At 38.8% G+C, this 15,491-nt stretch overlaps 1 protein-coding gene across 1 annotated transcript in view; it reads right to left on the bottom strand.

Moving 5' to 3' along the window:
• The window catches only part of LOC121527710 (sodium channel protein type 4 subunit alpha-like), a 211,113-nt gene that overhangs the window by 122,473 nt on the left and 73,149 nt on the right, over positions 1–15,491 (bottom strand). The window contains exon 9 of the mRNA XM_041814736.1: positions 222–363. Coding sequence (XP_041670670.1) covers positions 222–363 — 142 coding nt within the window. The remainder of the gene's footprint in view (positions 1–221; positions 364–15,491) is intronic.

The raw sequence follows: 15,491 nt of genomic DNA, 5'->3' as shown, positions 1-15,491 counted from the left end.
AAACATCTCAGCAAAGATCAGAGAAATGCAGGCACCTGAGCTACATTTACAGTGTTGTTGCTATGGGTCTGAATACTTATGTCAATGTTTCATTTCAGTTTTTTATTGATAATCTATTTGTAAAAGATTCCAATTCTGTTTTCACTTTGTCCTGATCGGGATCAGTACCCCATAATAAGAGAGAAAAAGAGAGTCTGAGCCTTCCTCTGGAATAGACCCACCTGGTGGTAGAGGTTTTCCCAGTAGTCTTGAGTCATGAGGCGAAACAGAGACAGAAAGGCCCATCCAAAGGTGTCGAAGCTGGTGTAGCCATAGTTGGGGTTCCTTCCTGCCTTTAGACAGTCGAATCCATCCGGACATTTCCTGTAACACAAACAGAGAACAGCTGTCACAGTGTTTTTCTGTCATTGCTTGAGCGTTTTCAGGATTTTTAGACACCAACACCATCATGAAGGACTCAGATTTGTCTGTGATGTTTGTTTAACTCCTGAAATCTTCCAGCACAGGTTTGAGTCTGAAAACCTGATAGATTTCAATCATAAATGACCCCCTCCCTCCTCGACCCAAACACCCCCCTCTGTTTCCTCTTCACTGTTTACGGCTGAAGGCTTGTTACCGCCTCGCCACTGGGACCCACCCACACGTGTCACCGCGGAGATGGAACATGTAGCGCGGGGACGGCATTCATCATAATTGATATTCTACATTCATATCCTATCACATCCATCGCCGCCCACACAGTCACATCTGATACACGGCAGCTCTGAGGCGGTCAGCGAGGAGGAGGAGGAGTCGAGTCTGAACACAGCAACAAACGGCAACAGATGCACGACATCTTCTCACAGTTGATCACAGAGGAGGTCAGAGGCCCAGGGCAGGAAAACAAAGAGATCTCCTATAGATGGATGGAAGCTGGAGGAGGGTTTTAAGGCTGAAGAATCTCAGATCAAACAGATCAGATATAAAGGAATGTGAGTAAATTAAAAAACCTCTGAATAACTTGGATTTGAAAATAAAACTTTATAATTGAAAACAAAAGTTTTAAAACTGCATTTAAATGTCAAAAAGAAAAGTTTTCAGTGTATAAATAAAGATTCAAAGAAAGAACTTTAAGACTTTCAGATCACACTTTGAGAATAAAAATTTTGGATTTGTGAAAATTTGGAAAATAGAAATTAAACTAGTGGATTCTATCTCTAAACTTCTTTTTCTTTTTATTATTATTTTAATTGATTTAAATTCATTTAACAATGATAACCTCACTGAGATTAGGAATCTCATGACCGTCTCTTGAATAACAGAAGAGCAGTAACTTTAGACATAGATATAGTAAAGCAGTAAACTAAAGGACTAACTATTTTGACTTGTTGGTAAATTTTACAGCCTGGACTTTCTAACTTTAACTTTTTAACTAAAAATGTACATTAATAATCAAGTATTTGTCCGTCTACTACAGCTATTGTTGGTCGTACTGGATCATCAGTAGAGTCCACCTCTGAAGGATTTTATGAGGTCTTTCAGGTCTTTTTAGGATTCTGGAGTTTCATTTTATCATTCATGGAGATCTTAGAGATTAGACACAATCCAACCCCTAAATTCAACAGAAGTGTGAAACCAAACGAGGTTAAGAGCTCAAACGAGGAGGATTCTGGTTCTCATTTAACTTTGAATGGACCTGGAAGTCCCTGAGAGTGCGGCGTGGAAGTGAACTACCCGCCTGTAGAAATGTTTAAAGTGTTAAATCCTAAATGTGAAGCCTGTGAGTGAGCTGGAGGAGTCGTGGTGCTTCAGGAGGAGTTTGACATTAACAGAATCACGAAGAGCGCAGCTTGAACAAACCTCTGGTTGAACAAAGCTCTGACTCACAGAAAGCGCCGGGCTGACTCACTCAGGCTGCCGCTGTGCAGACGCTGTCTGGGGATTCAAACCGACAACCTTAGCCCACCGCGCTGACCTGCCTCGGCTGGTAACGCCCCCGCTGGGCCGCCGCTCACAGCTGGGGAGGTTTTCAGCAGTGTCTGTCTCTGAATCATCCTGTATTTATTATCACCTTACTACACTGCATTAGATGGGAACATTATTTCATTGATTACACTGAAAAATTAACTTTTAGTTATGTAAGAGTAAAACAATGCAGCTGTTTAAGAAGAGAACAAACATGCAGACAGAAATCAGTTACATCAGAGATTTCACTTTTATACTGAATAAGAAGTTTAAAAGAATCCTGCAGGTGTTTTTGAGGGTTGTTTGTCTAAATGCTGAGTCTCTGACCACTGTGGAGGAATTTAAGCCCACTCTTCTTTGCAGAATAATTTTAATTCAGCCTCATTGGAAGGTTTTCCAACATGAACATCCTGTTTAAAGTCACGCCACAGAATCTCAATCAGATTTAAGTCTAGCCTTTGAATAGACCGCTCCAAGACCCTCATTTAAAGCAGGTACCATCTATGTAGTGTAGCTATGTCTGTTTACTTCATGTCAGCACAAATCTCCCCCTCTTAGCTTCCTCTATAAGAGCCACCAGCAGAAGCATTATTAGATTGAACACAGCAGAAAGCAGCTCTGGAACAGATTCTGCCACCAAAAACTCTGTCATTGACCTTTAAGTTGCTCAACCAGAACAGTCAATTTCATGCCATTTAAATCACAACCTAACTAATAGGATTTATGTTATGAAACCAAAAAAACATTCTTAGCAAAAGCAATCATGGTCAGACTGCTGAGCTGCTGAGGGTGATGCAAATTTAATATGAAATGTGAGGTTATATTAGCTGGCCACACACGGGAACTGATGAGGTTAAAGCTCAGACCTACAGGAAAAACAATCAATAATTTAAAGCAAACAATAGAGAAACAACAATCAATTTTAATGCAATAAAAACATTTCAACCTCTCCTTCATGTTACGCTAAGAAACCAGACAGAGTTAAACAAACTGATGATCCAAACGCTACGGTAAAAACAACCACCAACTAAACTATCAGCCAGTGAACAACGTCTGTGTGGTTAATGAGACCAACTCTGTTTACAGCATTAGAAATTCATTTTAATTCAATTTAAATAAGTCATGAGTATCTACGGTGGCCCGAAATGTAAGAAAAGGTATTTCTCTAAATGCAAAAAGGAATTCAAGGGACTTAAACATTTTTAAAGGTCCCAAAATAAATTTTACAAAATGTACAAACAGTTCAAGTAAAATAAACAAACATTTAATTAAAAATAAATATAAAATATTTTGTGAAATACAAAAAAAGGAACAATATGACTATATTTCAGGAAAGGCAAAAGCATTTTATACTCTTGGAAAATCCTGGGTTTAGTTTTGTTTGCATCTTGTCAAATATTTCTCAGTTACATAAATATTACTGAATTTCCTGAAAGGTTTTTATTCTAATGAAATGTTTTTTCCTGTTTGTCTGGTGATTTTGTTTGGAGTTTCTTTGGTTAATATTTTTTAAAATTTAATTAGATATTTTTTGGTTGTAGATTCTTGATTTTTTGTGTGATCTTTTTTATGAAAGACTTGGGAGTTTTCTCTCCCATCTAATTTATTTAATTATTTGTTAGTTTGTTAGTTAATATATTTGTTTAATGATTTCAAGTTTTCTGGACTTATATATTTATTTCATTTTCTTTTTGGATTTGGATAGATATATTTCATTTTATTTGATGATGTATTCCTTTACTTTTATTTTATTCTATTATTATTATAAGTAGTATTATGATTATGATTATTATGATGATGATTATTATTATCAATAATAAGAAAATTATAATAATAATTGTTATTATTATTGTTATTATTATTATTATAAGTAGTAGTATTATTAGTAGTAGTAGAATAGTTTTTTTTTTAATATTTGGGATTTTAAAACATTTCCACATTCTGTGCTATATTTTTGATCACTTAAGTACTTTCTATGTTTTGTACAATTCCTGTTCAAAGAAATATTTTAAATTTGGTAAAAAATATTTATTTTATTACATAGAAGATTTGTCATCTAGAATTTGAATTTAATTTTATCTGTTCATTTTTTTATTTGTATTATTAATTTATCTATTTGGAAAAATATTTATAAGGAATATAAAACATTTTCACATGCTGTGATATATTTTGTTTACTAAAGTTTTTTTTGTTTTTGTTTTTGTACAATTCCTGTTTTATGAAATATTTTAAATTTGGCAAAATATAAAAATTTTATTTTATACTATATTTTTCCATCTTGAATTGCATTTTATTTATTTATTTATTTGGAAAAATATTTCTATGATTCTATGATTTTAGAACATTTTACATTCTGTGATATACTGTATGTTTTTTGCTCACTGTAAAGTATTGTTTCATGTTTTGTAAAAGTCTTGTTTAATGATTTTTTTAATTTGATGAAAGTTTTTTTACTTTCTTGTTTTTTTCCATTTTGTGTGTGTGTGTGTGTGTGTTTTTTTTTTTTTTAACTTCCTTTAAATATTTTTCTTTTTTTTGTGAAACTTTCTCTGGGCTACATACAGTCATTTTACATTCATGAAATTATTTTAAAGTAAGATAAATATACATATTTTTTGTGAAATATCTTTGCAAATGACCTCCAGGGCCACCGTACTAATGATCTTATCTGGTAGGTGTAATACTGCAAACAGGTACCTCATCAGACAAAAATATAAAACACAAAAATATTCAGAATTGTATTACTAATAAGAACTAAAAGACTTTTTACACTTCAGGTACGTTTAGATTTATGGTTGTTTGTCCCTACATCTGTTCATCTGAACTGTTCTTGCGAACATGATATGTCAAAAACTTTTGGAGAGATTCCCTTTAAACATTCCACAAACGTCCACTCTGACTCACAGTGGAACTGATTAGATTTTGGAGGTCAAGATCTAAAGTCACTCCAGCCCTCCTACCTGAACACTGTACTTTCACTGTCATGGAGTTGAATACTCTGCAGAAACATAAAGTCTAGTTTGTAATTGTGTGAAGATCCTCTGATATAAACCAGACTAGTTCTTGAAATCATAATAGGGCCTTTAAAGAAAACCTTAATGAGGAATAACTATATGATGCATGATCATATTGATACATGTGCATTCAGAGAGAAACATTAAATAGTCTGTTACTGCAGTTTAAAAGGAGAATGACAGGGAACTCATTATCCAGCCATTACGGTAAAAACAACCATGTGTCACAGTGTGTGATGAGATAATAAAAAGCAGGAAAGCTGCTTCTCTAAACTCTAGGGTGACTGTAATCAATAAAAACATCATTTCAAATGTTTACTGGCACGCTGATGTGAGTTAAACCTGAAAACTAAATTAAAAGGAGCTGCTGATTCAAACATTACAGTAACAACAATCAATGCTGATCAGATTAGGAGGTGCACGATGATGAGAGTATTACGGTAACAGCAGCCAGGTGAATTATGAGCAGCAGAGATTAGAAAGATTACGGCTTAAATCCTAAAATACAGGGAATGAAGTCACCACACCAACACCGTATATGATGTGTGAGCGTGATTGGTCCGCTTCCATCCAGCCGCTCGCCCGCCTGTCTCGTGGCGAGTGAGTCAACATGGTGGCATGTGAGTGGATGAAGTGGCAGTGAAGTGTGTATGATGGGCTGACGGAGTGTGTGTTTGAAGAAAAAGCAGACATGAGGTGTCGGAGTGTGAGAGCCGGCAGTTATCTCTCACACACACCTCGCTCTGTGTTAATGGAAGGACGCCACTTCAGACCCCCCCCACTCTCTGAAGGGGCCCCTCAGCCCGCCACTTACACTCCTACATCACCTCCACATACACATTTAGATCCTCCAAACCAGCCAGACTCTTCCATTAGACTCAAACTTACAGGAGGGGGAAACAAGGGCCCGACTCTTCCTGTAACATCCAGAGTTTCACCGTTAGAGAACAGATTTTAGGAAAGAGACGATTTTAACGCTCTGTCAGCATTTCTAATGTGCTCAGGAAAGTCCTCAACATGCAGTTATACCTGACGCATTCTAACATTTCATTGAAAAAAAATAGATTACTTTGAATTTGATGGCAGCAACTCATCTCAAAAAAGTAGGGACAGGGCAACTAAAGGCCCAAAAAGTTACTAGTATTAATGAAAAACAGCTGGAAGCTCAATTTAAAGCTAATTAGACAACAATACCAGAAAAATACTTCTCAAAGTAAAATAGTGAATACCTTGAATATCTCACCATCTACAGTCCATAATATCATTAAAGATTCAGAGAATCTGGAGAAATCTCTGTAAGGGCTCAAGAAATCACTGCATGGGCTCAGGAACACTTCCAGAGATCATTGTTTGTAAACACAGGTGGCCGTGCCATCCACAAATGACAGTTAAAGCTGGATCATGGAAAGAAGAAGCCGTTTGTGAACAGGATCCATCTTTTCTGGACCAAAGCTCATTTAAAATGGACTGCGGCAACATGGAAAACTGTTCTGTGGTCACATAAATCAGAATTTGTAATTACTTTTAGAAACCACTGTCGCTGTGCCCTGTAGACTAAACATAAGAGGGACCATTTAGCTTGTTATCCTGGCTCAGTTCTAAAGCCTGCATCGTTGATGGTATGGGGTTGCATACCTATGGCGTGGGCAGCTTACACATCTGGAAAGGAGCTATCAATGCTGAAAGGTAGATAGAGGTTTTACAGCAACATACTGTATGCTCCCACCCAGAATTGGCCTTGCATATTTCAGCAAAACATTGCTAAACCACATACCATATCCATCGCAACAGCATGGCAGCACAGTAGAAGAGTCCGTTCCTAAACTGACCTGCCTGCAGTCCAGACCTTTCACCTATAGAAAACATTCGGAGCATCACAAAAGGAAAAATCCAGCAAAGAAGACCCATCTAGAATCCTTCATTAGACAAGAATGGGACAACATTCCTCTCCCAAAACTCCATCACCTGGTCTCCTCACTTCCAAGATGTTTACAGTCAGTTGTTGAAAACAGAGGGGAAGCTACACAGTGCGACACATGGCCTCGTCCCTGCTTCTTTGAGATGTGTTGCTGCTGTAAAATTCAAACTGAGTTGATATTTCATGAAATGGTAAAATGCCTCAGTCTTAACATCTGATATGATGTTTATGTTCTATTGTGAATTATGTTGCCCTTTCTTTCTATCTTTTATTAAAATAATTTTTTAGATGGCATTATAAAACACTTACAGTCCTGTAAAACAAACATGCATTCCCCTAGAGAGAAAACAAATACATGAAATCAGCACCAACCAAAACCACTGAAACAGATATATTTCTAACCTAAACACAAAAATATTTGTTTATGAAGAGTCCTGTTGTTTTCAGACAGAAGATGATTGACAAATGGGTGCTTTTTTCAGCCTTTAAAGCTTTAGACATCATCATTTTAGAATAAATGTGCTTTCAAAGGGACTGAATCCATCAGAGAGACAGAGACAAATAAGCACACAGAGGTATTCTGGTAGATATCCTGGGGATTTCTGTGTCTGCGTGTTCACTTCATGTTCCTGCTGCCATTCAGCTCTGTTCCCCATGACCTTCTGCACACACAAACAGTGACACACAGCACACACCTCCAATTATAACACTCAGGTAAACTCGAATCCAGGAGGAAGAGAGTACTTAGCGTCGCCAGGGAGACAGAGAGACCAGAGGGGTGTTTGTGTGTGAACTTTCCATGTTATTCAGCACAGCTCAGTCAGACTCTGAACATGAGGCTGTAGGTTTAAACATGTACAGACCATCAGGAACATACTCGAGAGGATTTTAGACCTGGACTAGTATTTAATAACTATCTTGGTTCTATTTCTCAGCTTTTATTTTGAATACAGCAAGGCAATAATCAGTATTATGTGAGACTTGTGTGCCACAGGCACCAGATTAGTCTATATAGAGTCCTTGACGCACTGGTTGCAGGATCAATTCCCATATTTCCTGTCCCTTTTCAGCATGTCCTATCAAAATATGAGGGGGGGATAAAGAGAAAGCTTTCTGTAGGCCAGCCAAAATGGAGAGCCCATGGAGGTCAGCAAAATCATGGTCCATTGTAAAGTTAATCAGTGACAACCAGATTTTATTTTCCACCTGAATAATAACCACTCTCATCAAAGCTGTATTTTTTTTTACTGCTGTTGTACAATCTAGCTTTTTTCTAACTGTAAACCCTTTTCTTAAAACAGAAATGCCTTTTCAATGTTAATAATGTGGATAGGCACAATGGAGAGTAATGTCAGACTTCATATCTAAGCCATGATGTGCACAAATGTCAAGATGCCAGGAAATAAATCAGAAACTGAGACGACTATAAGGGAAATAACTGAATAATTATGAAAAAAGACCAAAAAAGGGGTGAAAAGTGTCAAAAAGGGCAACGAGCAGCATAATTGGTCGATAATTAATATAATATTATAAATTGGTTGAAAAGCAGCAAAAAAGGGTGACAAGTTACAAATACGGGTTAAAAGCATCATAGATGGTTTAAAGTTGCAAAAAGAAGTAGCAAAAAACAGCAAGATTGGGTTAAAGAGGCAAAATTGGAAAAAAGCAGCAAAAGGAGATAAAACTAGCAAAAAGATGAAGGAAAAAAATGGGCAAAAAGTTGCAAAAAAAGGGGTTCAAAGTGGCATAAAAGTTGCTAAGAGGCAATAAAACAGTCAACAAGTGGTAAAATTGTGACAATGGTTGGCAAATAAAGCAGCAAAATTGGGTAAAAATGGCAAAAATTGGCAAAGAGGCAACAAAAACAGGCAACAAGTGGCAAAAAGGGACAATCATTGTCAAATAACGCAGCAGAATGGGGTGAAAATAGCAAAAATTGGCAAAAAAAATGGTGAAAGTAACAGAGGGACAGCAAAAATGTGCAACAAACAGTAGAAAATGCATTTGAGGTGTTGAAAAAAAAGCAATTAAATGTGTTTGACAGTGGCAAAAATGGGCAGAAAACTAGTGGAAAGGAGTAAAAAAATAGCATCAAAAAATACCTCCAACATCAGAACCTTGTAATAGTTTCACAAATTTTTCAGCTCCAAAATGAGGTATCTGTTAGTCAGGATGAATGATAGCTGGGGAGGGCCCATTCTCTGAGTTTCTCAGGGGCACAGACAATTATGTGGGCAGCCTTATGGATCATCATATCTCTGGAAGGTCCAGTCACTGGTGAAGCAGTATTTCTGGCGACCATTACACCATGAAGACAAAGGAACACTCCAAGCAACTTAAAGAAAAGGTTATTGAAAAGTATAAGTCAGGGGATGGAGACAAAACATTTCCAAACCTCTGAACATCCCTGAGAGTTCAGTTAAATCCATCATCAAGAAACTGAAAGAGCATGGCACATGTGTAAATTTGCCTCGATCAGGTCATCCTCACAACTGAGTGAGCGTGCAAGAAGGAGACTAGTGAGAGAGACCACCAAGACACCTATGACTACTCTGAAGGAGTTACAAGCTTCAGCAGCTGAGATGGGAGGGACTCTGCATGCAACAACTGTTGGTCGGGTTCTTCAGCATTAAAAGCTTCATGGGAGAGTGGCAAAGAGAAAGCCACTGTTGAAGAAAACTCAGATTAAATCTGGACTAGAGTTCACTAAAAGGCATGTGGGAGACTCCATGGTCAAGTGGAAGGAAGTTCTTTGATCCGATGAGACCTAAATGGAGCTTTTTAGCCATCAGACAAGACACCAAACACTGCACATCACCACAAACACACCCTCCCCACTGTGAAGCACGGTGGTGGCAGCATCATGCTGTAGAGATGCTTCTCAGCAGGCTTGTAAAGGTAGAGGATAAAATGAAGGCAGCAAAATATAGGAAAATCCTGGACAATCTTATTCTGTGTGACAGAGAGCTGCAGCTTGGGAGAAGATTTATTTTCCAGGAAGACGATGAGCCAAAGCATACAGAGAAAGCTACATAGAGATGGCTTAAAGACAACAGGGGGAATATTCTGGAGTGGCCAAGTCAAAGCCCAGACCCTGGTCTGCTAGAGAATTTATGGCTGGACTTGAAAGGGGCTCTTCGAGCCTGATCTCTGTACAACCTGACAGAGCTGGAGCAGTTTAGCAGAGATAAATGGAGTAAAACTGAAGAGTTTAAAGCTCCAAAATACATCTGAGAAAGTTATTGTCAACTGAAACATATAGTAGCTGAATGTTGACAGTGGTACTTCTGCTGTCCACTATAGTGACGGCACAGTGGTCACAACTGTCTCCACCGCTAGTATACAGTATCCTGCCCTGTTGTTCAGATTCATCCATTCACCTGACAGGAAGCCTCAAAGTGGACGCCAGAGATGCTGCTGCAGCTCAGGACAGATGGTTTAGAGACGTTCTGTTGAAGCTCAGAAACAGCGTACGCTAACTTCAGGTCGTCGTGCTGCTCTGGGTGTTTCTCACAGAGACAGTTAGAGAAAACTCCTTCTGGCTGTGATTCTGTTTAATGTCTCCTCAGTGACACAGCAGCTCCTGAAATAGAAGCTAAACTATTGAGGCGGGTCGCTTAGCTGTTAGCATCACAGCACAGGGGCTGGCTGAGAACCAGAGCTTTGATCAGAGCCCAGCACCAACTCTGTGTGGTCACATTAATAAGAGAGCCGTCTCCGATGTGTAATCATTAGAACATCTCCACTATCCTGATTACCCAGCACTCAGAAGGACACACAGACACTCGGCCTGCTGATGAGTGTTCACAGCAGCCTGATCCTGATGGACTCGTTCAAAGTTACTGAGAAAAACATTCATCAACATTCCCGTTCAGAGTCAGCAGGTCAGAAAATAAAACCGCCGCAGAGCCCCTAACCCTCTGAACCCCGGACTTCTTTAGCTCAGGATTCACACCCTCCACTCAAGAGCTTAGAGCGTTAGCACTACATTGGTTAGCTACATAAACTCTTATTTTAAGAATACCACGAGTTTAATGTGAGCACGCTGAAAGCAATCACATAACAGAGAGGGAAGAAGGCAGAAACAAAAGGGTAGGCATGCTTTAAAACCTCCAAATAGAGACATTTTAATTCTACCGCAAATCCACATGACTAGACTCTATTATCAGTGCACCTTTCAACACCATGAAAAGGCTTTAGCAGATGATTATGATGATTATGCTTGAGTGCTGATTCCATTTCATCACTGTTTTTATTTTGGAACTTAATTTGTTTTGAAACTCTGAAATAGGGGTGTTATAGTAGGACGATCTCAGAACATGAAGAAACAGGACGATCTGCTAAAGCTGCAAACTCTGAGAATTGCATTCTAGTTGCACAAACACTATATCGGGGGTCATCAAGTACTTTTGCACAAGGGCCAGATTTAGTCTCGACAGAAACTCTGGGGGCCAGACTTTCACATGAACAAAAATTAAAGAAATATTTTGGTCTGATTGAAATATTGTTGTAGTAGTATTTGTGTTTTAGACATTACCAGTGAGATCCATCCGTATTATCTATTATACAGCAGGCAACAAGGAGACAGGCCTGACAACAGAGTTGGCTGGGCCCCTGAAAATCCCAGAAAATGGGCCCTCAACAATTGTGATTTAGCACCAATATTAACTCCTTTTTTTTTTAAGTTTTAACCCCTTTTTGATACTTTCTGTCCTGTTGTGCCTCTTTAACCAAATTTTTGCAAGATTTTACCCCATTTTAACCACTTTTCCTGCATGTTTGATCCCCTTTGTGCACTCTTTCATCCATTTTTGCCACTTTTCTTCGAATTTTGTTTCTTTTTAACCCCTTTTCATTACATTTTTTTTCAACTTTAAAAAACAATTTTTGCCACTTTTAGGCCATTTTTACCTCTTAAACCCAGTTTTGCCATTCTTTAACCTATTCAAACCACTTTTCCTGCATGGTTTATCCTTTTGTGCCACTCTTTTATCCATGTTTGCCACTTCTAACCCTTTTTCATTACTTTTTTTGCACTATTTTTGTCATTTGTCGCCAATTTTTGATACTTTTCCCCCTTTTTTTCATCTTTTATTAATTTTTGCCACATTTTAACCTCTACTCTTAACTTTTTCTGCCAATTTCTGTCCCTTTGTGCCACTCCACAACCCATTTTGCTACTTATAACCAATTTTTGCTACTCTCTAACCCCTTTTCACTGCTTTTTCTGGTCATTTTTGCAGCACAACCATAGCCCTTTTTTAAAAATATCTACTAATAATGACAGTAAATTTCTGTAAAAACAGATCAAATGTTAAGTGATTCTAAAACTATTTCAATATTAATTGTTTCTGGGATGGATTTAACAGACATTTAAAGCCAAAAGATAACCTTAAAAGCACAACATCTTTTGTTCCTCCTTTTCTGAATTTAATGATCTTTCGGGGACCGGACAGAAAGCTTTGGGGGGCCTGGTATGGCCCCCGGGCCGCCAGTTGATGATTAGTGCACTATATGAACAAAAGTATTCATCCCCCTGACCTTTACATCAGCAGGGTCTGTAATGGCATTGTATTCAAATGCATGTACCTTAATGTGAAGTTAGCCTCTCTTCTAGGAAGACTTTTCCCAAATTCTGAAGTGTTTCTGTAGAAATTGGTGCCCATTCACTCTGTAGAGCAGTGGTTTTCAATCTTTTTTGCATAAGGCACACCTATGATCAAGCCAAATTTTCAAGGCACACCAAAACCATATCTATACATATATAGCGTTAGTTCACAAAGTCAAGCACTGCCATATAATTGAAATCAGCTTATTTTACATAAGCCCTCATCAGTTAACATTCTAAGCACACTACTGGCAAATCGCACTCGTGCTGCCATATGTAAACTGCTCTTGCCTGGCTATGCTTTGCTGCTCCCTCAGCAAGCCTCTTTTTACAGCCCTCCTCCACCCCAGCTCCTCTTTTATTCTGCCTCTGACTTTATCAGTGTCATTACTGCTAATAAAGAAAAACGATTTATAACCACACATCATGTGTGTTTCTTGACAAATTGGCCTTTTACTAAGGCCCCAGAAATCAATAGGGAAAAAGCAGTAAACAGATTTATTTCTGCTGAAAAGTGCTATTTCTTTTAATAACCACATCTGGACTGTTAGCCACAGTCGGTGCAGATCCTCAGATTAAATACCTGTACAGAAAAGTTTGGAAACATTTATGAAGACATGATTTCTGGCCACATTTCAATATCCACGGTCCAGGAAACATTATGGATCTGTCTAGTCCTGATAGTCCTAATTACAGCAGAGCAGTCAGGCCCGTGGAAAGCAACGTCAGAGCAAACCCCTATTGTTGTGTGTGTAGTGCCACCTTTTTGGGATAGATAGGTCGGACCCAAGAGACCCAAGAGAGAAGAAAAAGTGACACACTGCTGTCAAAAATCAGCATAGATTTCATTTGTTTCACATATAAAACCCTAATAAAGACCTATGCATGCTTTTCTCATCAAAAGAGCCTTGTGTAATCTTCTTAATAAATGCTTTCTCATGGTTTTAGTCAATATTTGCAAATCTTGTTTTGGCAGCCTCAAAGCAGACAAGGCCTCACACCCTCCCTTAGATCTTTGGCCCCCCGGGGGTCCCGGACCCCAGGTTGGGCACTAATGATAGATGGAAATGCGAAGAAATGAACTGAACTGGACTGCTCGATGGAAACAACTTCATAATCTCAAAAACTGTCTCTTTTTTTGCTTATTTGCAGAAAACACCTGTTAAACAGCCGGTTTTACCCTAGAAATAAACTGGTTTACAGCCTGGTTCATAACCAAACGTGTCTCATTAGCTAATGTCTTCATGTGCTCTCACTTTTTGTACCACAATGGTTTAGATTATATTTAGGAAAAACCTCACTGTGTACTGATTGGCGCGCCTCTTTTGATTGACAGATAGCTCGACAGGTAGAGGCTACGTTTCTGTCAACCAGAATGCTAGCTAGCTAGCTGACAGGAAGTTGAGCTTAGTGGGCGTGCCCATTAGGTTGATCCAAAGTTCAGTGGAGACCGCAATTTCAATAGAGAGCCCGCCACGGATTGGCTTCAAGAGCTGTTTGAGTCCACCTATTGTAAGCAGACGGCTGACGTCACACCAGGTTTGTTAAATTCTTTCTACAGTCTATGGTTGGACATACTGAAAATAAGCTTTCTTTAAACAGATGGACTGAATGTAAATGAAAGCTTGTTATGAAACAGTTCAGTGGCTTGTTTCAGTCATCCAGTCCATAAAGAGCTTCATTGGCATTTATTCAGAGTTAACATCTCTTTGCTGTTTCACTGTTTTAACATTATTCCTCCTTCGGTATTCAGCAGACTCATGGTCTACATGTCATTATGGAAAATGTCAGCGTGCTATTTATTTCAGACGGGAGCTTTTCATGCCACCACAGTCGGAATGCTGCTGAGGAGAGTTTCTTTAGTTAGGAGGAAAAGTGTCAGGCACAGTTTAACTTTTAATAATGAAACGCCGAGGGGGGAAAGGGCTACTTAACCTTTCTCTGGACCGCCTCACATCTCTTTATTCTTTACAAAAACCTTTTAGAACTCATGTGTTAAAGGCTAAGAGGCTTTCCAGGCTCCAGTCTGGAGTTTTACAGCATTTCTCTGTGTACAGTTTGGTTCATTTAAAGAATGTTAGATATACTTAGTACATCCTATTGATCCATGATTTTTCAAACATTTTTTGCCCAAGGCACACTGAACATCACACCAAAACCTCAAAGCACACCATCTTCAAATCCATGCAAAACTGCCTCTTTAGATTTTCTTACAGTATCTTGTATAGTTGTAGTAAAAACACATGGTTGCTCAAATTCACGATGCTGCACCATTTGGGAACAAGTGAACTACACAAAAACATGCTAAAATTCATATTCATGCACCTGTTATTTATTTTTACACCACATTAGCCAAAAAGCATGCATATGTGAAAAAAGCACTGTAAGAAAAATCCAGATATAGTACAGAAAATGTTTGATTTCCAAGAGGCTGTCCAGTCATAGTAATCACACATGGTTGTACAAATTCCCGCACCACATCTAGACTTGCCTTGCCACACCATTTGAGAACCACTGCTATTGATAACCAAGAAGTTCTTGGCTGATCCATCCTCTTAAAACATACAAGTTAAATCAAGAGAATCTGTAACTGAGAACATCAGAGAAGACTACCTTGAAACAGAGACTTAACCATGTGATGTGATCGTTGTTTTCCTCTACGTGTATTTTAGAGAGAGCAGAGCTGCAGACAACAGCTGGGGGCCATGCTAGGGTCCCTGTGAAAGGAGCTCTCCGGTGGCTCATTACTTAGCTATGTGTGTCGGTATGAGAAGAAGCGTCGTTGGCTTTGATTCAGACACTTGTTGGCGTTCCTGGAGAATATGGCGGAGTGCTAAGTCATGTTCATTTCACCAGCTGTGTCCCAATGATTTATAGCGGGGAGGGGGGATAATGTGTCTCTACAGAAATAGAGTCTGAGGGGGCGTCTGGAGAGGGGGTCTCAGAGGGGCCAGGAGCCCACGGAGGAGCAGAAACGTGGGCTTGAGATCACCTCTGGAGCCTGTCA

This window comes from Cheilinus undulatus, linkage group 19, assembly GCF_018320785.1.
Source record: "Cheilinus undulatus linkage group 19, ASM1832078v1, whole genome shotgun sequence".
Classification (NCBI taxonomy): Eukaryota; Metazoa; Chordata; class Actinopteri; order Labriformes; family Labridae; genus Cheilinus; species Cheilinus undulatus.
This window is presented reverse-complemented; position numbering and strand designations above follow the sequence as displayed.